This window comes from Enhydra lutris, unplaced genomic scaffold, assembly GCF_002288905.1.
Source record: "Enhydra lutris kenyoni isolate GAN:26980312 unplaced genomic scaffold, ASM228890v2 scaffoldscaffold39, whole genome shotgun sequence".
NCBI classification, from domain to species: Eukaryota; Metazoa; Chordata; class Mammalia; order Carnivora; family Mustelidae; genus Enhydra; species Enhydra lutris.
The window spans coordinates 11,619,339-11,642,094 of NW_019154123.1; the positions used below are offsets into that span (position 1 = coordinate 11,619,339).

Sequence of the window (22,756 nt, forward strand, 5' to 3'; positions counted from 1 at the left end):
TTCGTTACCTTTATTTTCAACTGGCATGAGTTTGGAGTGCAGTGACTACTAACGATCCAGCAGGGATAAAGGCTTTAAGCAAGCAGAAATGCTGATGGTGTAAATGCCAGCAAAATACACATTTTGGGAACCGATAAGTATACTGGCAATCTATTATGTTTTATTTTGCTTTGTCTGATTTACAGCATATTGAATTTATGATCATTCTTTCTAAATGGTTCTCTTTTCCTATAAAGATGTTCATACACTTGCCATTTGTAATTATTAATCAGGTTTTGCTAGTCTAGAATTAAGAGTCAAACTAACAATCTCTTCCAAGTCTAATTGAGGAAATGTCTCCAGTTTAGTTGGAAGTCAACAGTGAATTTGTAAAAAAGGTTGTCTTAATGATATTCAGGGGACTCTAAATTTTCACTATACAAAGAGCACCCTTATTTATTGATTTGAAATATGATTTAATGTTACTCTATTTCATTTTTCATATTGTAGTTCAACATTTACCAATACATTGCTATATGGAGAGGTAGATGTTTAATCAGTCACCATGGAGTGAGTACCTTCTATGTGCTGAACCTGAAGTAGGAACTGGATTTTTTTTTAATCTACAAATAAACACATATCACAGTTTCTAATTCTAAAAACTTACCACAGTTTCTAGTCACTTCTGTGCTCATTTTATTGTGTGTCTTGCTCTCTAGACTGCAAGCTCCATAATGGTTAGAAACTTGCTCACTTCATTCACTCTTGTGTTCTCAGCATTATCATAGGTAGTTAATAATTTTTGACATAGGAACTTGAAGATGAGTGATGCCTGAGCAAATGAGAATCTGGAGAGAATAGTATTGCAGAAACTAGAGGGAAGAGAAAATTTAAAGAGGGTGGGAAGATGCATTTAGGCAAGAACTGATTCTTCAAAAGCAGCCATTAGTTAGACAATTACATAGAGGGGGAAAAGACCCAATGAGAAGATCACCGCCACAGCAACGGCAAAAACCTAGTAAAAACTTAGCAGTTTACAAATTCTTGGGTTGGAAAGTCTGTTACTCTTTAAACTATCTTTTTTCTTCAAGTTAATTTTAATGCAGTGCCAATAAAATTGCAGTATTTTGTTTAGCCTTTTATTTAAATGACACTAAAGTTTACCTTCTAATTAAATTAGGATAGGCAAGATAATTTTGAGAGAAAAAATAGAAAATATGGAAGAATAGAATATTTTACAGTTGAAGTCATTAAAGTAGTAAAGGTCTTGTTAAGAATGTACAAACCACGTACTGCATGGAGCCCCGAATGTTATACGTAAACAATGAATCTTGGAACACTACATCAAAAACTAATGATGTATGGTGACTAACATAACATAATAAAAAATAATTAATTAATTTTAAAAAGAATGTACAAACCAATGGAATACCAATAAAAGTCGAGAAAAAACCAGCACGAACTATTCAGTATATGGTAAAGACAACATCTCAAAACTCTTAGGAGAAGATGGATTATTCAATAATTAGTTGAACTCTTTTGCAAAGAGAAATACAAGTTTATTTTTCAGGACAAAACTAAATGCCAGATCAGTTAAGAATTAGCTATAATAAAGAAAACTATGTACTCACCTAATCTCCATATAAGGAAGGCCTTTTTAGGCATGAAAATAAAACAAGAAGCCATGAAGGATGATGTATTGATCTGATAGTTTTAAAGTATGGAGCTTCATGATGACCTAGGATCTCCCAATTAAAAAACAAATGATAAACGTGGGAAGGTATAATAAAAATGACTACAGGTTAATATCCTGAATTGGTGAAGAACTGTGACAAATTATCAGGAAAAAGGGAACTCTTTATTAAGAGAAAATGGGCAATTCATTAAATGATAATGACCAATAAAATTTTTTGTCAGTCTGACTAGCATTTAAATAGGGTGAAATAACTGTTTGACTATGAAGTTTTATAGGATTTCAAAAAACATAAAACAAAACAGTACAAGTTAAGATGTGTGAAGTGGCAATTTTTATGCCCTAAAGTGAGGGAATTCTTTCTGAAGGGCAGCTTAATTGTATATATGAGAAACTTTAACCAGTTTCTTTACTCACTGACCCAGAAATTCTGCTTCTAGGGACTTTATCCTGAGGAAGTCACAGAAAAAGGCAAAAAGATTACCACAAAGATACCTAATTTTTAATTTAGTTTTTAATATTTCTTTCTTTTGGTCAGCCTGGCCTTCCTTCCTCCCTCCCATTTCTTCCTTCCTTTCTCCTTGTCTTTTTTTTTTCTTTTCTGTATCTATAGTAATTCTTACAGCAGTTTGCTATTACTTTGATCATTAAATTATGGCACTTGGTTTTTGGAATAATTAGAGATTATTCCAGAAGAATAAATACCTCATGATGATTTTAAAGCATACTGAGCACTTAATTCCATTTTTTCTGTGTCTCTATCGTGTTCCTCTAAGGGATAGTCAAATAGTCCTCTCAAAGTTTGTTTAGTAAGGAAATGGTTACTTAAAAAGATTGAAGTGGTGTGCGGTAATTTGTCTTAATCACCAGAAAGCTGTCGATGTGTCACAAATTATTTTATACAAATGTCAGTGAGTCCTAATTCAAGTCTAGTGGTAACTTACAAATGAACTCTGATAGAGTTTACTTTGATATTATTTTGTGATGATCACTAGCTTTTAAGAATGGCGTGGTACTTCTAGAATGTACAGAAAGTTGTGTTTCTGCCCTTCCATCATGGGAAGTCACTACTTCCACCCATGAAACTCTGTCTTGTCTTTGCTTCCATATTTTTAAAAATTTCTTATTAAGGTGGTGTTTTGTATTATTTTTTTAAAATTAAAGATCATCCATAGTTATTAAGCAAAAGGAAAATATAATTTACTTACTTTAAGAGACAGAAAAGATTATAATCTATTTTTAACTTGCTAAAACATGTTCTCTGATGCTTAAGGGGGAAAAAATCTTGTAGTTAACAAGGCAGATTACTAATGTGGAATGCCTTATTCTCTACAATAATGGATAAATAATGAATTTTTATAATACTTTTTTAGAGACAACTTAGTAACCAATGTAGTTTTTTGCTTCTGTGCTTATTCGTGTAATCCACAGGTGAGCATCAATGTAAGGAAAAAATATATAATCGGTGAATTCACTAAATAAATTGAACAGTAACCTTATAGTTGAAGTAGACAGGGGAAAAAAAAAATATGGTAGTTTTCAGATTAAAGATGTTGAAATCATACTTTGAAAACTGTTTGCTGTTATACCTGCTAAAGATTGTTTCTTTTATTATCCAACATTTCCAGCTAGCTGACTTCAGCTCTTCCTAAATCTACAGACATCCTAATTTTGAGCCATTATATAATGAAAACATTGGATGTAATTTCCTTAGGTCTACAGTTCTTAGTTGCCCTTCTTACTGCAGATCTTTACACTGTAGCTCATGATTATAATTTGCATAAATGAAATTCATATTTATGAGTACAGATCGTGAAGCAACTGACAGGTGCAAGGTTGTCTACCATGCCAATTTATTGTTTGTTGTGTCATTTAAAAGAGAACTGCTCTCCATGTTTTAAAGAAGAATTTGTGCTGTGGTTGAATTGGAATCAAATTCTAAAAGTAAATAAAATCTCATTTTGTAGCTTTTCATTTTATGCATTTCAATGAAATATGGAAATGTTGGTGGTGAAGATCAGTTGAAGAAGCATTTAACTGAGCCTATTCTGTCCACTGGTGGACCCTCAGCATCCTCCCCCTCTCATTTCTCCTGCTCTTATGTTTCAGGGAATGCACGAGCTGTTAGCACCTATAGTCTTTATCCTCCACTGTGACCACCAAGCTTTTCTTCATGCCAGTGAGTCTGCCCAACCAAGGCAAGTTTTTATGTGAGCTCCTTCTCTTTTTTTCAGCCTTGCTGTAATCATTTTAACCTCAGAATCTTTTATATTGAAGGTACTTTTGTAAATTATAAACATTTGGTTGTGTTTCATGTGGCTGATTGTTAATTCCACATAATAGTTGTAGTCCTGGTTCAGCTATGGGACAAATTTGGAATCATAAATGTCTTTGAAAATCTTAGATCTGTGCCAAAGGAAGGTATATAACTAATGGATCAAGAAGAGGAAATTTTTGTTAAGATGGCAAAGTGTTAATGACCGATGATATTCATATATACCATCCTCTAATGATTCTTTCACTGTTGGTTGTATGAAAACCTTGTCTGTGAGATCCTTTCTCCCCACAAGGTTTCACTGAGTTCAGGTCATGAACCCCCGTCTTGTAAATAAACAAAAATAACTTGTCATGTTTTTGAGATACATTAATTTATTCTTTACAGCAAGTAACTTTAGTAATTATATTTAACTTAGGCTAATTTATAGAATTTATTTCTACTTCAGATGCAGTAACTGAGGGCCCAGAGAGGCAGCCAGCCAGTATCTTGGGACTAGAGACTGTGAGATGATAAAACTTTGTCAAAAGTATTCCATTGGTTAACCCGTCTATGTGCAGAACATAAAAAATTAACACATAACATTTTATGTATTTATCTCTACAATTATTAATCAAATATAGCCATCCATTTTGCTAAGCATAAATTAGAGCCTTTGTTAAATTAACCTTTGTTTACTATATTATAGATTAGTATTTTCTAGTTTCTCTTGAGTTTCTCTAATTATACAAATATGAGTTTGTGCATTTGACTAGAATAACCATATCTTAATTACCCTTTCTTCAGTTATTCTAAAGTATGGTAAGGATGAAGTTAGTCTTGGGATCCTGTTTTCATGCCAGTTTTATCTTTTTAAAAGCATGTGTGTACAATATGCTTCACAGGAAAGTATAGATAATTGGAAATTGCTTTTAAATAAGTTGGACATGCTGTTTTGGCAGTTTCAAGCCATTGAAAGGTAAAAGCAACACTAAAATAGATTTGCAAGAGGTATTATCGCTAATTAATGGATGTTAAAATATAATAAAAATAGAAGCCATTGAAAGAAAATAATATTCTGATAGGATATATTTGACCGGTAATTAAGTGTTTTATTTTGTTTTGTTTTGGAAAACAAGTGACAGATTGTGGCATAATCAATTTATTCTAGATCAGGCACATTCAAGGAATATATTGTCACATTTTGTAGTGGTTATTTGGAGTAATTAGATAGTTCATTGTGGTATAGACAAGGCACCTAATTTGTTTCTGATCTTTATAGAAAGAAAAGATTTCATTTATTAATGAAATTGCTTTTTTTATTTAGAAGGGATGATTTTTCATTTGCACACTGTATGAAAATTGCCTTATGAGTATAGAATAAGGCAACTTTTGCGTGCCCTTTTACTAAGAAATTATACATTTTGATTATTTGTATTGCTTTTTTTAAGTGAGGAAATGAAAACTCTTTTGAACCCTGAGTATCTGGAACATGATGCCTAGTAAGTACAAAAACTTCCTATTCTAATTTTTTATACCATCTCTACTTCAGTGAGGGTTTAACGTTAGTACTGTATTATTTTTCTAATTTTTAGTGCAATGTTCTCACAGCTTATGGAAACTGCTGAACCTTGGTTTTCTACTTTTGAGCATGATGGTCAAAAGGTAAGCATTACAGTACAGATCTTTTCAATATATTTGAGGGAACAAATGATTTCAATAAGTAGGAACATCTAATTATTACTATTAAAAAACCCCCAAATTTAAAAATCTGTGGAATAAGATTGAATTGGGGATCTAAGCCATATTGCTAATAATATTGGCAGGTATATAAAGGTAAAATAAAAAATTTCATGTAAACGGGAATTTTATTTTATATGTATATTATCTGTGCAATAGAGCTTCTGACTTGAAAAATTATTACAAATTTTGAATGACAGGTACATTTTTCTGCCTGATCTGTTGCTACACGTGTGAGTTGATAGACATTTTGTTACTGAAGTGCATAGACAAACTCTGTATGAAATAGGCTATCTTATTTTTACTAATACATCACTACAGAATTTACACATTTAGCTTCAATACCATCATTTATCATTTACTCTCTCTTACTCTTTTTAACTGTAATTTTTATTATGTGTTATAATTGATATGCCATACCATTCACCTTTAAAGTGTACAATTTAGTAGTTTTTAGTATATTTACAAGATTATGCAAATGTCCCTATTATCTGATTCAAAGATATTTTCATCACCCCAAAAGGAAATCTCATACTCATTAGCTGTCACTCTGCATTCCCTCCATTTCCCAGAGTCGCTGGCGTCACTAATGTACTTCTGCTTTCTATGAACATGCCTATTCGGAACATTTCCTATGAATGGAACCATATAATATGTTGCCTTCTGTGACTGACTCCTTTCACTTAGCACGATGTTTTTGGTGTTCATTCCTGTTGTAGCATGCATCAGTACTTCACTCCTTTTCGTGACCAAATAATATTTCACCGTGTGGATATACCACATTTTGTTTATCCATACATCAGTTGATGGACATTTGGGTTTTTTCACTTTTTGGTTATTAAGAATAATGTTGCTGTGAACATTTGTGTACAAGCTTCATGTCTACATATGTTTTCAATGCTCTTGGCATTTCTCTAGGAGTGGAATTACTGAGTTAACTGACATTTTAAACAAACATATATGCTAACTTAGAGATCATATGGTGTTTTCATTATTATTATGCAATATTAGAAAAATTGCCAATTATTCTGGCAAGGGATGTCATTAAGAGTTTTTGGTATATTTTTTCTATATGATTAATTTATTTTATATTGGTACAATTGATTGCATTCTGCTTAGAAACCATATATTATTCTGTCACTTTATTCCATCTCTTAAAAAATGAAATGGATAACTAATGTGTTTAATGCCTTTGGTCTACATCAGGGCAGACTACTTCCTGCAGGCCAGTTTGGCCTGCCAGCTATTTTTATACAGCTTGGGAATTAAGCAGGGCTTTTACATTATTAAATGGCTAAAAAACTATGAAAAGAAGAATAATATTTTGTAGCATATGAAAATTATATGGAATTCAAATTTCCATGTTCATAAAAAAGTTTTATTGGGAAATAGCCATGCCTGTTTGTGTCCTTATTGTCTATCGCTGCTTGCTCATTATAATGGCTCATTACGAAGTTAAGTAGTTGCAGCACAACCTATATGACCTATAAAGCCTAAAATATTTACTATCTGGCCTTTACAGAGAAAATTTGCTGATCTTCAACCTAGGTGATAAAATCTTTGTAATATATCAACATGTTACATTCGGTAAGGGTTATTAGAGGTAAAACTTAAAAGCATATTTGATGAACTGCCATGTTTTAGAACAATTACTTTATATTTGTTCTTGGTAGGCGATTGATGAAGTCATAGACTTATGTGAAAAATCAAAATTTTGAGCAAAAAGTATTTGAATACATTTAAATAAAAACATCTTTTTATGCAGTGGTCATTTTGTATTTTATAACTGATTCACAGTATCTACAAAAGCAAATGATAAAGATGTGAGCATTACTACTTTTCAGTTTTACCCATTCATGTTGATATCACTGAGTCAAGTTCGTGAAAATGGCTAAGACAGCATAAAAAAGGATATTTATTCATTTTATCAAGAAAAAACACATAGATGTGACCTCTGAACATTTATGTTACTTGCATATATCAATGAATAATACATTTCTATAAAGCATATGTAGTGAATCCCTCTTTCATCCTCCTCTTTTTATTCCATGTCTTGATTCTGTCACCTTTCTTAAAAGAAGTTTGAGAAATGAATATACTACTCTCTTTAAGTTCTTCTAGTTCCCTTGACAATTCAGTTCTATCACTGTGCGTGCTGCCTAGGTCAGCAGACATCCTTCCCATAATAAGACTTTCTTCATGAAGAAAGCAGTGTGTTGCTTTACATAGTGGTGTAGAATTATCTCGCTGAATCCTTATAACAGTTTGTGGACTGGCACTAACCTGTAGAGTACATTTTGAGTACCACTTAATAAATGGTTAGGAAGATTGCTAGTTTTATTGGTACTTATAGCCATCCCATATGATAATATTTGTTAAATGCAGATAGCATTTTTATGATGATAAATCCTGAAGATAAGGAATATCTTATATTAACTTTAAAATTTTCTCTTTTGGTTTCATCGTTAGATAAGCTGTTTACCATTTAAGTGATCATGAGCCTTACTTGTGAGTTTCTTAAATTTAAGCAATTCTGTTGTAAGTATTCTGAGCACAGGGGAAATCTTTTCAAACTACAGTTTATGTAAGTCTGTAGTTCTTAAGCTACACATGAGTCTCCATTCAGTATTTGATAAATGAACCACATAGGCTGTTGATTTAGTGACAACTCATTCTCTTCAACCTGGAAATGGATTACATGATTTCATTAAATTAAACCTTTTTAACAGGTTAATTTAGGATTAGGTCTCTCCAAAGCCAGTGATTGTATCTCTACAGAAGTGTGTTTATTCAAGACCCTTAGAAGATGACTAGGTATAGTGATCTGTTTCCCACCTGGTTGTTAGAAACCCTACCTGAACTCAGTGCCTTCATCCCACAGAGTATGGTATTCAGCCGCACAATGTTCTTCAGTAAAGAAAAACTACATAACTAAAATAAGCAAAAAGTTGAGTTGTTCATTTTTAAAGGAAAGTTGGCTTCAGAGTAAACACTGTCTCTTGAATGTAAATGGTGTCTTACAGTTAACATGAACTCCCCCAAATTATTTTAATTTTATATCAGTAGGAAAAGATTTGAGCAAGAATTAAATTTTTTTTTAAAATTACAGCATCCTGTCATTTGAAGAGAATACTTGATGTTATAAAACCAGAAAATAGTATCCTGGTTTTACTATTTTTATAATAAATGACCACAACACAGAGGTATCTTTTTCTCCTATCTATACAAATTAGCAGAAACTAATTGAGCCATAAAAAATCAGTATGGTCTTACATTCCTCAGACCTGAAGATGCTGGTGGAGACACTGTAGCAAGTACTAAGGACTACATCTCTTTTTAAGACTTTATATCCTGGAAAGATAGATGGAACCTCTTCCAGCAAAGTTTTCCTAATGCTAACTCATGCCCCTCCTCTCCTCTTTCTTTCTATGAGCCTGATTAGTCATTGATCTTATGTGGATTTCTACATTTTTTTTTTTCTGTATAGTCTTCCTCTCCAGACTACAATGGCAAGAGCTTTACTTTCTTTATTTTTTGCCCCTGAATGTGGTCCAGTGATGATAAGATGATGTTCCTTTTACAGATCTCATGGTTTAGGAACCAGAGAAGTAGAAATAGGTACTGTAGTAGTAAAGAAGAAGATGATGAAATAGGACCTGACACTTGAGCCAGATCTTTAAGAACACTGGGAAGCTCCTCTATGGAAACACTGGGGAGGGGATATTTCAAGTTAAAGAATGGTATCCCCAGGATCTCTGGAAGCACAGTAAGATAGAGACCAACCAGATAATGAAAGACCTTATAGACCTAGCTCAAGAATTTGTCTTTTGTTGGGGTGCCTGGGTGGCTCAGTGGGTTAAAAGCCTCTGCTAGCCCAGGTCATGATCCCAGGATCTTGGGATCAAGCTCCACAGCCGGCTCTCTGCTCAGCAGGGGGTCTACTTCCTCCTCTCTCTCTCTGCCTGCCTCTCTGCCTACTTGTGATCTCTGTCTGTCAAATAAATAAAGAAAATCTTTAAAAAAAATAATTTGTCTTTTGTTTTTGTTTTTATTTTTCCTGTGGGAGCTATTAAAAAGTTTTAAGGAGGGCAACTGGGCATAATTTAATATGTTTTAGATGAATCACCAGGCATTTTGGAAGCTAGATTTAAAAGCAGACTGAATTAAGGGCAGTGAGACCAGTTAGGAGGAAAGAAATGATTGGGACCCCAAATCAGGTTATAACAGTAGAGCTGTAGGAGAGAAGACATAGTAAGAGTGAGCTAAAATTGGCAAAGTGTGTGTTGTTATTGGAGGATGGGTTGAGGTAGGCATGGGGAAAGGATGAACATGTTTTTGAGCAGAAGGTGATAAGCTCAGTAGTGGGTCTGCTGAATTGGAGACCCTTTTGTAACCCAGGATTCCTTCCCAACATACGAATGTATAAGAGAGAACCCAGGAAGGTTCTAGGTTATGGATACAGATTTGGAAGTCTTTGGAAAATGGGTGTTGGTTGAAGTACTGTGTATGAGTAAGATCACTCAGGGAATCACATGCAAGTAGAGAATTAAACTAGGATCAGACCTCTATGAAAAAGCAGCATTTGCAAAGCAGAAACAAAAATTTGAGCTAGAGAGGTTGAGTGAGGGAGTGGCAGGCAGTCATCAGAGAATGATGCTATAAATCTCAAGACTGGAGAGAGGTAGAAATTGAGGACTCAACATAAGAAAGGTTAGACATAGGGACGCCTGGGTATCTCATTTAAGTGTCTGCCTTCGGCTCAGGTCATGACCTTGGGGTACTGAGATGGAGTCCCTGGGCTCCTTGCTCAGCGGAAAGCCTGCTTCTCTCTTTCTGCTGCTCCCCCTGTTTGTTCTTCTCGGTCTCTCCTTCTCTCACCTCCCCCTCTCTCTGACAAGTAAAAAAATAAAATCTTGGGAAAAAGAAAAGAAAGTTTAGACTTCATATTAGGGGAAATCATCAGACTTGAGATGGTGGTTGAAGTTTACATTAAAGCATTACAAGCAGTACAGGTACATCTTTCTTAATGTGGGATTTGGAAGGGGAGGAAGGAAAGTTGTAGTAGTTAGCCTACATAGTTGTTTTGGTTTTTTTTGTTGTTGTTGTTTGTTTGTTTTTTTTAAACTCAGCTGTACTTTTGGTCTGGAGAGTTTAAAAATCTTCCTACTCAGCTATTTAAATTGATCAAAGGACAGAAAATATCTTCTTTTCTAATACTAGTTTCCTTTATTTCCTGCCTTTTTTTATAGTTTTGAGAGCTCAAAGTAAAACAGTAAAACAGTTTTCATTTCTTGTTTTTCATGTTTAGATTTTATGTCACAAGAAATATCTTATCAGAGTCATTCCATTTAGGTCCCATGGCTGATTAGACCAACTAACTCTAGACAAGTAGAATAGCAGCTACCACTACCTCTAGCAAAAATTATCTTGAAATACTTAATGTCACCAGAGAAACTGGTCAAGGGAATAAGGTAGGAAATATTTCAGAAGACAGTTTCTGGCCTTTATTTTATGAGCCCAATCATCTGTATGATGATCAGCATATGAATCCACAATTTAAGCATTTGTCATGAGATGATTAAGGTAGTTACTGGTTATTCAAGAATGAGGTCCACATACTTGTTCATTTCTTATTGAAGTAACACATGCTCCACTTTTTTCTCTTTTTAGGGGAAAGAAACACTGATGACTCCCATTCCCTTTGCTAGACCACAGGATTTGGGGCCAACAATTGCTATTGTTACTAAAGTCAACCAGATCCAGGATCATCTACTGAAGAAGCATGATATTGAGCTTTATATGCACTTGAACAGGCTAGAAATCGCACCACAGATATATGGGTTGTAAGTACCAAAGTTTAAGTTTCAGCTGTATCTAATTATGACTTACGGTGGTTTCTGTATGTCTCAGATCCACAGAAGTAAGACCAGAACTGTTTCAGCTCCATTTCATTTCATATGTCTTATGTGCCAGGCTCTGTGTTACTATTTTCACATATCATATTTCGTCTCATACTCACACCAGTCCTGTTAATTGAGTGTTGTACAGGGGAAGAAACTGCGTTTAGACATATTAAATAGTGAAGTCATAATTCAGATTCAGGCAGGATTGGCTCCATAATCTGCAGAGCCCAGCACAAAATAAAAATGAATGTCCCCTGTAAAAAAAATTAGCAAGAATTTCAAGATGACAGCAGCAGATCATTAAGCCAAGCATTCTAAGAAGTTCAGGGTCACACAGATCATACACACATGAAACCAGCCTCAAACCTAAACAAACCTGCAGGATATTCATGTTCTTTCCATTTTGTTGGGAAGTGCATTTCTAAAAGTAAGATAAATGTCCCTCACCGTGAACATAATATGGTAATCATCTTCAGCCATGTAACTTCTGTTGCATGCTGTAGCAGAAGAAAAGGGAGCCAGTCACTCCTCAGATATGTGTGTCTGTTTGTATGTGTACTTATTCAGTGGCTTAATAGGGTGGGTAGAAAAATTAGATTACAGTTTTAATAAATATGAATTATGTAGCACTACAGATATTAAAAGGATCCTTTATATTGAAGCAGTAGAACATTTATAGCTAGTGCTGGGCAGTTCCTTGGTAGATATTTTCTGCAATTTCATCCCTCAGATAGAACATGGAAAACTAAGAAGATATTATTAAGATATATATAATAGGTGCTCAGTAAATATGAATTCATTATTTGAATTACAGAGAATTTTAAACAAGTCAAAGGTTTCAGACCAGAGCAGAGGCTATTTATTTAGCCCAAAGAAAAGAATATCAGTGAGTGTTTTCTTTATGTTCTCATGTGTAAGAGTCTTTCACTAATTATAACTCAGCTTTCTATCTTCTTTGGAAGCCCTGAACTGTGAGTAAAGATGCCTGCTTTGCGGTTTTAATGGTGCTTATTTTCATTTCTGTGACTTAAGCTTGACTTCATCATTGAGAGCAGCTCCATCATTCCCACTGGAAATGAGAAAGTTGTGGGTAACATGGGTATTGGGCAGTATTGCAAGTTATTAATGAATCATCACTTACACTTAAAAGTCTGGCTAATGTATTTGTGATTATAGATATAAAAATTTACTTTAAAACAGATAGGGCAAGGTCAGGAGATGAAGTCTGTATTCCTCTCCATTGTGCACTCAAAGAAATGATTTATTCAAATAGAAAAGCCCATTTTATGCCCTCAAAAATTGTTCACTAAACTCTAGATATTGTTCTTAAATATTGGAGAAAGAAATTAATGTTGGACATATTTATCATTTCTTTGAAATGCTTTATTGTTTATTACCTCTTTGAGTTGGTGCTTTACATGCTGTGGCTGGTGGCATGGACTCGGGTAAGATGATTTATAAACCATTGTGTTCCAGTTTCCTTTTAGACATTAGTTTCCATCAGCTTTCTCTTCATCATAATGATTCATAGGGCTTTTTTGACATCCCACCAGCACCTTCCCAATAAAATTCCATGATCCATGAAATAACCACTCTTAATCCTTGCAATTTTATTTTTCAGCAGTACTAACAATACCAGGGCTTGCAGTAACCATAGCTGACTCAATTATCCCATTATTTTAGTATAGAATCTCCTCTGCATTAACTAAAAATATACATTTTTTTTTCCATCTTTGAAGAAGTCATTCACTCTCTTAATTGGTCTCTACTATAGTGTAAGGAGTTTACTCCATTTACTAAATCTGATTGTTTTATTTCTATTTGTGGGATACATGTGGTCAAATTTTCCTTTGTCTTTATGCTACCTTCAGTTGTACAACTCATCTGTATATTTCCTATTGATGACTTTTAGAGTCTTTGGGGGCCAGAGAAAAATATGAGTATAATATGAAATAGCAGTTAGAAGCACAGGCTTTGAAATGAAGTAGATCTGTTTAACCACTTTGATCCTTGGTTTCTTCATATGTGAAATGAAGAGTAAATGTAATGGTACCTACTTCTTAGGGTGCTGATGAGAATTCAGTTATAATATGCAAAAATCATAGTGCTCAGTATGTAGTAAGCATTCAAGATATGGTTAGCAGTACTTTTGTGATCATTATCTGGCATTACCATTACTCAATTAAGATGTCATGGCTTTGTGAATATGATGTAGTATGTGTTTCATGAACCTTTCCACCTCTGGCTTTTTGTGTTTTCTTCATGAAAGCATTTGAGCTTCTACTTAAGTGGAAACATAACAGCTGTCTCTTAGACCAGTGCTTCTAACTAGACAGTGTAGAAGCTGAAGAGTAAACTTCTATAGAAACAGATTACAGCAATTTGTCACAATAATTTTGTGTTCTTAAATCTAAAAAAATATTGTAGGTTTGTACCTCATGAAAATGAATTGAAATATCGTGCTTGGTTTTATGTCATACAAGTAATATTCATCTAAATAATTGCTGATGCTACTATCCATTCCTGCTGGAAGAAAGTTGGTAATTTAGGCTGACATTCAATATTAATACTTAAAAACAATAAGCTTGCCTTTGGAGTACTTTATCCTCAAGTGGACAAATATAAAGTAATCAATTTTCAGTTGGTAAAAATTACTCTTTAGGATGACATCAGAATCCATAACTTCCACCATCTAAAATGTGCTTTTGTATTCCAGCTGTTTTCTTACAGAATTTAAATTTTCAAACAAGTATTTTCTTATATACCAAAATACTGTAACAAAATTAGAAAACAATATGATAAAAATGTCAGTAATGTATGTGTCAATGGGAAGTGTTATCAGTATTAACAATTCGTGTAGAATGGGAAGTAAATCATAAATATGTGTTTATTACATGTGAAGAAAGTGATAGCAAAATGAAATTATAATCCTGTTGACTCCAGGTTTCATATTCTAGTCACTCTTCAGCAGTTGCATGGTACATTAAAATTTATTTAAATCTGCTTTGTAGAGGTTCCTGGGTGACTCAGTTGGTTAAGAATCTGACTCTTGATTTCGGTTCAGGTAATGACTTCGGGGTCTTGTGATGGAGCCCCCCCAGTCGGTCTCTGCACTCAGTATGAAGTCCGCTGGAGTTTCTCTCTCTTTCCCTCTACCCCTCTCCCTGCTCATATGCATATGGCTCTCTCTTGCTTTCTCTCTAAAATAAATAAATAATTCTTTTTTAAAAACCTGCATTATGATATAGTTATACTTATCACTAAGAGAAAGATTTGTAATTACTCCATTTTTAAAAATAGTTTTTGTTCTGGTTATTGTAAGAAACTATATGTGGAAGTGTCCTGATATGACAGATATGCCATATACAAACATATTTGTTATATTTTGGTAATAAATTTATTTAACAAAATTAGAATTAATTAGTGTAAAAATATTAATTGTACTAACATTGGCTAAAGTCATTCCAAATTAGCTTATCATAATTTTAAATAAATTGATGATATTTATCTTGAAATATGGGAATAATTACCCATGAGATCTTGTATATTATATAATAATTTGCTTATTAATGCTGTTATTTTATGTACTTGAGTACATTATCCCCTGGATAATTATAGCTGGTTTTCCTCTTACAAAATGTTAAATCAATCAACCTGCTGTTTACTTTAAACAAAATTAATTTGAAGTTAAATGTTCAATTCCATGTAAGTAATATTATAAAATAACACTTTCTAAAGGTAATTTATACTGTGTTTTTCATTAACTTTATGAAAGATTACTCCTGTTGCACTTCAAAGTTTCTCTTGCTTTAATTCAAATAATATTTTGACTTGTCTTTTGTTTGCCAATTATTAATGGGTATTAGACTTACAAAAAATTAAGTTCTGTAGGGGCCTGTCAATGCATACTCACTAATATCCAAAGTAAACATTGACTATATTATTTCCAACTTTCCAAGGTATTTCCCAAGAGTTGCTTTTTTTGGCATTTTCATTTTTAGTATGAGAATAAGAATGTCCTGTGTTTCATCACTTACAGGTTATTTTTTGCAAAAGCCTCTAAAATACAGTGTTACAGTTCCCTCCCTGAGTATGTATTTGTTTGAGCCCTAAAGACTTTTAATCACAAGAGACTCAAGTATACAGATTGAATACCATTTTCATTTAGTACCATAATACTGTTTTACAGAGAGACCAAAAATTAAAGTTTAAAAAGAACAATTTTTGCTAGGCCAGAGTAACTGTGTTTTATTATCACCCTTAAATATATTGAACTTGTATATTTTCAACTACATTTTATACTTTGATATAAATAGAATACATAATAAGCATCTGTGGGATATGCAATTAATGTCACTTTTGAGGAAAGACCCTCATAACACACTTGGGCTTTGGCATTCTTAAATTATGAACTCTTTACAACACTCATGGGATAAATTTCATATCTCCCAAATGTTTATTATACATCCTCCATTTCCCTTACTTCCTCTTTTCTGGATTAGCAGTTGTTTTGCTCTGGTGGTTTGTAGTATTTAATTGGGAGGTTCTTCATTATTGATTAATAATCTTGTAAATTTTGTGATATTTTAAAATATAGTATATTCTAACACATATCACAGTGTAATTATGTATGACTTCTAAGCTGTTAAACCTATATATGACGTATAAACGTATGATAAAAAAAATCATTCTTAGCCATCAAAGTCAGTATAGTTACCCATCTTAAAAATTCTGTGTCTCAGCAGTTTAAACAAAGAGCTTTCCATTCTAAGCACAGCTAATGATTGAAATATTCTTTTCTTTTCAGTGAATGTTATGTTATACAGTAGATGTAAAAAGCATAATGAAGGACTATAAGGTACAGTGAGACCTGGTCTTATACTACTGAGTATTACCCCAGAATTACTCCCTTTGAAAAAAAATTTTTTTCACTTCTTTATGAAGAATTATCATGATTAAAAATTATGGGGAAGAATAATAAATTATTTGATATAATAATCAATGCAGCTATAAAGTTTAAATTAATTAAAATTATATATTTGCTTCTTCATTCGGACTATACCTATTTCAAGTGCTCAGTTGCCAGCCATATAGTGGCTAGTGGTTATTCTGTTGGACAGCATTGGTCTAGATCTTTTTTCTATAGTAAGGGGGGAGTGGGTGGTATTGAAACATAATGGGTTTCTGGTATTTGTGATTTAGGAGGACTGTGCTAGTTGTATACTGGTAAGAGATTGAAGGGATACAAGTAAGAATGGGATAGTAGTGATTTGCTTAAAAAAGTAGTAACTTTGGGGGCGCCTGGGTGGCTCAGTGGGTTAAAGCCTCCGCCTTCGTCTCAGGTCATGATCCCAGGGTCCTGGGATCAAGCTCCACATCGGGATCTCTGCTGTGCGAAGAGCCTGCTTCCTCCTCTCTCTGCCTGCCTCCCTGCCTACTTGTGATCTCTCTCTCTCTCTGTCAAATAGATAAATAAATAAATAATCTTTAAAAAAAAAAAAAAGTAGTAACTTTGCCAAAAGAGATGATGGCAGTGAGGATAGAGATACATGGAAAAATTTGGAAAATACCAAGTTGCTAGAATTGTCAGGAATTGTAACTAATTGAATATGGGAGTGAGGGGGAGCGAAAAATCAAATATAATTTGGACAGCATGGGCGATGATGGAAAAAAATCACGGGGATAATGAATGATAGGGAAAGAAATGTCAAAGAAAAGAGGAATTCAGTTATGGACATGTTGAGTTTGGAGTATCTGAGGGACCAGGAGATCCAGTAGAAAATTGAATATTATGGTTCTGGAGCTTTGGAGAGAGATTTGGCAGTACCAGTTTGATAGTCCACATACCATATGATGCTAATTGAAGTTGCTAGTAAAGTGAGAGGAGAAGGACAAAGATTAAATTCTAAAGAATATCTACCACATGTAACTGATTTATGAGAATATAAAGCAGGAAGTGATTTGTTGTAATTGGCATTTAAAATAAATTACTGTAGTTTGTGTATTTGAGAGAGGCAAGACTGGAAACAAGGATACCAGTTAGGAGAGCTTTGCACTTGTCAGGTGGGAATTTGATAATAGCAGCGGAGGAGGGGCAATTTAAAGAAATACCTTTGAGAAAGCATCTGTGATTTGATAATAACCCAAAATGCTGTATAGTATTTGTGTGAGTGGGAGACATTGTGGGTTGGAGGCACTACCATTTTAAAGCATCCCCCTACCCTGTTGGGCCATCCTTTTATTCTTGTTCTCAAGTGACTGCCCAATATGTATGCCACCAGAAATGACTAGCTCAACTTCTTTCTCCCTGCCAGCAGCCTGAACCTTAGCTTGTTTTCTGTCCTTCTACTTTGGAACTGACTATTCACTCTCCCTCATGACCATGAGTCATCAGGTATTATACCTACAGTATTTTTATCCTTTTCCTCTTTGCTTATTTCTTTTTTAAGAAAAAAAAATATACTGTTTTGACCCTTCTCCTCCAGCAGCCCTACTCATTTGGTCTTTCCTTCCACACTTCCACAAATAATGGTCTTCTCCAGATTCCATTTTCTACTGATTGACTGTCACAGTGGAGATGGTGTAAATGGTGTAAGTACAACAATTAAAAGATCGAGATAAGCCGATTTTAAAATTTGACCCAACTGTATATGGTCTTCAAGAAATTCGCTTTAAATGTAATCATATGGTCAGATTAAAAGGTTAGGAAAAGATGTATTATGCAAACATTAATCAAAAGAAAGCAGAAGTGGCTATATTAATATCGAATAAAGTAGATTTCAGAGCACAGAAAATTACCAGAAATAAAAAGGACATTACCTAGTATAAAATGCTCAGTGCACCCAAATGTGCATGCACAAAACAGCAGAGCTGCAAAATACGTAGACCAGAAACTGACAAAACTGAAAGGAGAGCTAGACAAATCCACGTTTGTAGTTGGAGACTGTCAGTAATTAATAGAAAATAGCCAAGTATGTAGAAGAACTCAACAACAGTATCATCCAACAAAATCTGAGTGACGGTTATGAAACACTTCATCCAATAATGGTATAATACACATTCTTTTCAAGTGTTTACAGAGCATATACCAAGATAGACTATATCATAGGCCATGAAACAAAGCTCAGCAAAATTAATGGAATTGAAATCATATAGAGAGTGGTCTTTGATCACAATGGAATCAAGTTAGAAATAACGGAAGGATGATGGGAAATTTTACAAATGCTTAGAAACTAAACAGCACCCTTCTAATAATCCCTGCATTGAAAAGGGAGTCTCATGATAAATTTAAAAATTCCACTGAAGTGAATGAAGTGAAAATACATATCAGAATTTGTGGGACACAGCTAAAGCAGAGCCAAGTGAGAAGTTTATTGCACTAACTGGTTACATTAGAAAAAAGGAAAAGTCAAAATTGTAATAATCTAAGCTTCTGCCTCAAGAACCTAGAAAAAGAAGAGCAAAAGGTGGGCAAAAGCAAACAGAAGGAAGGAATAAAGGTAAAAATTGAAGCCTATATAATTAAAAACAGTGCTAAAGAAAAATGAAACAAAAATCGATTTCTTTGAAAAGATCAACGAATTTACTGTCTGACAAGAAAAGATAGGAAGAAAGGGGGTGTGGCTACAAAAGAACATAAGAAAGATCCTTTTGGTAATGGCATATTTCTATATTATGGCTGTATCAGTGGTTGTATATCCTGGTTGAGATGTTGTTTCGTTTTACAGGATGTTAAGGGAAGTAGGGATCACGGAATCTCTCTGTACTGTTTCTTACAACTGCATATGAATAATTACCTCAAAACAAAAAAGTATTGTTAGAATAATGTCAGTTGAGATGGCTCACTTTTGCCCTTCTTACAAATTGGGTTTTTTACTTAGTACTGTGTTTTGAGAGTTCTTTATATACTTGAGATAAGTGTCTGTTGTCAAATCTGTGATTCACAATATTATCTTCCAATCTGTGTCTTCTGTTTTCTTTTAAGTATCTTTCATAGAATAAACATTTTTAATTTTGGTAAAATCCAGTTTATTAACTTTTTTATCAAACTTGATTATGGGTCATATCTGGGAGCCCTTCGCTTAACCCAAGTCAGAAGTATTAATTTTCTTCTGATTGTTTTATGGTTTTATGTATGATTCATCATGAGCTAATTTTTGTAAAGTGTGAGAGATGCAGGTCAAGGTTATTTATTTTTGGCACATGGCGATTCAGTTATTCTAATATCATTGTTTGTTTTTAAAGATTTTATTTATTTGACAGACAGAGATCACAAGAAGATAGAGAGGCAGGCGTGGGGGGGTGGCGGGGAGAGGAAGCAGGCTCCCTGCGGAGCAGAGAGCCCGACTCGGGGCTCCATCCCAGGACCCTGGAATCATGACCTGAGCCGAAGACAGAGGCTTTGACCCACTGAGCCACCCAGGTGCCCCTCTAATATCATTGTTGAAAGATTACCCTCTCTGCATTGAATTGCCTTAGTACTTTTGTCAAAAATTAGTTGATTATCTGTGTGGTTTATTTCTGAACTCTCTGTTTCATTGACTCCTGTTTTTTTCTTCTGTATTTAATAGAACTTTCCAGTGAAACCATCTAGTTTGGTGTTCCTTGTTGAAAGGTTTTTAACTATGAATTCTTTTTTAGTACATATATGACTACTCATATCATTTATTTCTTTAGTGACTTAATAGCTTATGCTGTTCAAGGAATTGTCTTTTTCATCTAAGGAGTCAAATTTCTGTGAACAAAGTTTTGATTTCCTTATTATCCTTTTAATTTCTGTGGTGTCTATAGTTAATATATCAGTGTGTATGTGTGTGTTCCTGCTATGGACAATTTTTATGTTACCTCTTATTTGCATAGAAGTTTATCAACTTTATTAATGTTTTCAAAGAACCAGCTTTAGGTTTGATTGATTTCTCTCTTCCCTCTGTTTTCACTTTCATTGGTTTTAGCTCTTACCTTAAAAGTTCCTACCTTCTGACTACTTTGGATTTATTTTGCTCTTCTAAGTTACTGAAAGTTGAAGCCCAGATTAATTATTTCAGAATTAACTTTTATAATAGAAGAATTTCTATTCTAATAGAAATTAGAGATTCTCTCTCCCTCTGACCCCCCCATCTCTATCTCCTTCTCTCTCTCTCTCTCAAATAAGTTTTTAATAAAAAAAAAGAAGTATTTACAGTGAATGTTAGAATGCTTCCAAAATTCTCCTTCTAATCAGTGCTTTAGCTGCATCCCTGAAATTGCCATGGTATATTTCATTTTTCTTCAGCTCAGGATATTTTAAAAGTCTTTTAAAGACTTCTTTTTTATACCATGGGTAATATAGAAGTCTCCTACTTATTTTCCAAATATTTAGGGATTATCCTTTTTTGTTATTGTTGTTGTTATTTATTACCTGTTCCATTATGGCTCAAGAACATACTTTTCTTGATTTTTTAAAATTTTGTTAAAGCTCATTTTTTAGTCCTGATATGATCTATCTTGGTGAATATTCCATGTGCACATAAGAATAGTATTTGTTCTCCTGTTACTGAGTATAATGTTCTATAAATGTCTTGGGTCATGTTCAGATTGATAATATTGTTCAGATCTTCTGTGTATTTTCTTCTTTTGTTCCATTAATCACTGAGAGATGTATTGATCCAGTTATAACTTTGAATTTCTCTGCTTATGAATCCAGAACTACTTTAGAATGACCTGACACCCAAGATTGAGAATTAACCACCCAGTATTCTTACTTAACCCAATACAAGTGAGACAAGTGAGGCATGCAACTCAGTTTTGTTTGTTTCTGGGTTCTTTTTTGACATACAGGGGATATAATTTCAGTCATTTGTGTCGCTATGTCCAGAATTTATCATACAATTTTTAAATACAATAGGGCTTATGAACTTTAAGAAACCGACCCAATGTGAAGTCCTGGCATATTGTAGTTAAAAGGACTGTAACTAATATATTTGGGAATGCAGTGTTTAACATAGACCAGGATTTTTTTTTTTTTCCTCTCTTAAAATTCTGCACATAGTTTCTTCCGTTTAAATGACTTCTTCCCTTAGAGCTTTGGAGCTTGGTAAATATATTGGGCTAGTGAAAACAGCTAAAAAACAAATGGTGGCATTTTCATTTAATATATTTGAATGGTTCTAAATGCCTCCAAAATACAGGCAGACCTCATTTTATTGTGCTTTATTTATTGACTTTATTGCACTTTGCAGATATTGTGTTGTTTTACAAATTGAAGGTTCAAAACTTCAGTGGGGTTAAGTAACTACAGATGTGGTAGAAGTATCAAGAGAACTAGACTTAAGAATGGAGCCTGAAGACGGGACTGACTTGCTGCAATCTCATGTTAAAACTAACAGATGAGGAGTCACTTCCTATAAATGAGCAAAGAAAGTGGTTTCTTGAGGTGAAATCTAGTCCTGGTGAAAGTGCTGGGAAGACTGCTGGGATGAGAACAAAAGATTTAGAATACCACATAAACTCAGTCAATAAAGCAGTGGCAGGGTTTGAGAGGTTTGACTCCACCTTTGAAAGAAGTTCTACTGTGGGTAAAATGCTATCAAACAGAAAAAATCATGCTACAGAAAAAATCATTTGTGAAAGGAAGTCAAGTCATTCAGTGTCATAGACTTCATTGTTATCTTATTTTAAGAAATTGCCCCAGCCACCCTAACCTTCAGTAGCCATCCCTTCTGATCATAAGCAGCCATCAACATTCAGGCAAGACCCTCCATCAGCAAAAAACTTTTGACTTAATGAAAGCTCAGATGAGTTACCATTTTTTTAGCAATAAAGTATTTTTTACTTAAATATATACATTTTTTAGACATAATGCTAATGTACACTTAATAGACTACAGTATACACACAACTTTTTTTTTAATTTTTTTTAAATTTTTTATAAACATATATTTTTATCCCCAGGGGTACAGGTCTGTGAATCACCAGGTTTACACACTTCACAGCACTCACCATAGCACATACCCTTCCCAATGTCCATAACCCCACCCCCCTTCTCCCAACCCCCCTCCTCCCAGCAACCCTCAGTTTGTTTTGTGAGATTAAGAGTCATTTATGATTTGTCTCCCTCCCAATCCCATCTTGTTTCATTTGTTCTTCTCCTACCCCCTTAACCCCCCATGTTACATTTCCACTTCCTCATATCAGGGAGATCATATGATAG

The 22,756-nt window shown here is 33.9% G+C and overlaps 1 protein-coding gene across 2 annotated transcripts in view; it reads left to right on the forward strand.

Moving 5' to 3' along the window:
• Nucleotides 1-22,756, forward strand: part of LOC111154984 (TBC1 domain family member 5) — a 544,655-nt gene that overhangs the window by 332,954 nt on the left and 188,945 nt on the right. For both annotated transcript variants that reach the window (XM_022514953.1, XM_022514954.1), the window contains exons 10-13: nt 3,782-3,870; nt 5,378-5,428; nt 5,522-5,591; nt 11,337-11,509. In XM_022514953.1, coding sequence (XP_022370661.1) covers nt 3,782-3,870; nt 5,378-5,428; nt 5,522-5,591; nt 11,337-11,509 — 383 coding nt within the window. The remainder of the gene's footprint in view (nt 1-3,781; nt 3,871-5,377; nt 5,429-5,521; nt 5,592-11,336; nt 11,510-22,756) is intronic.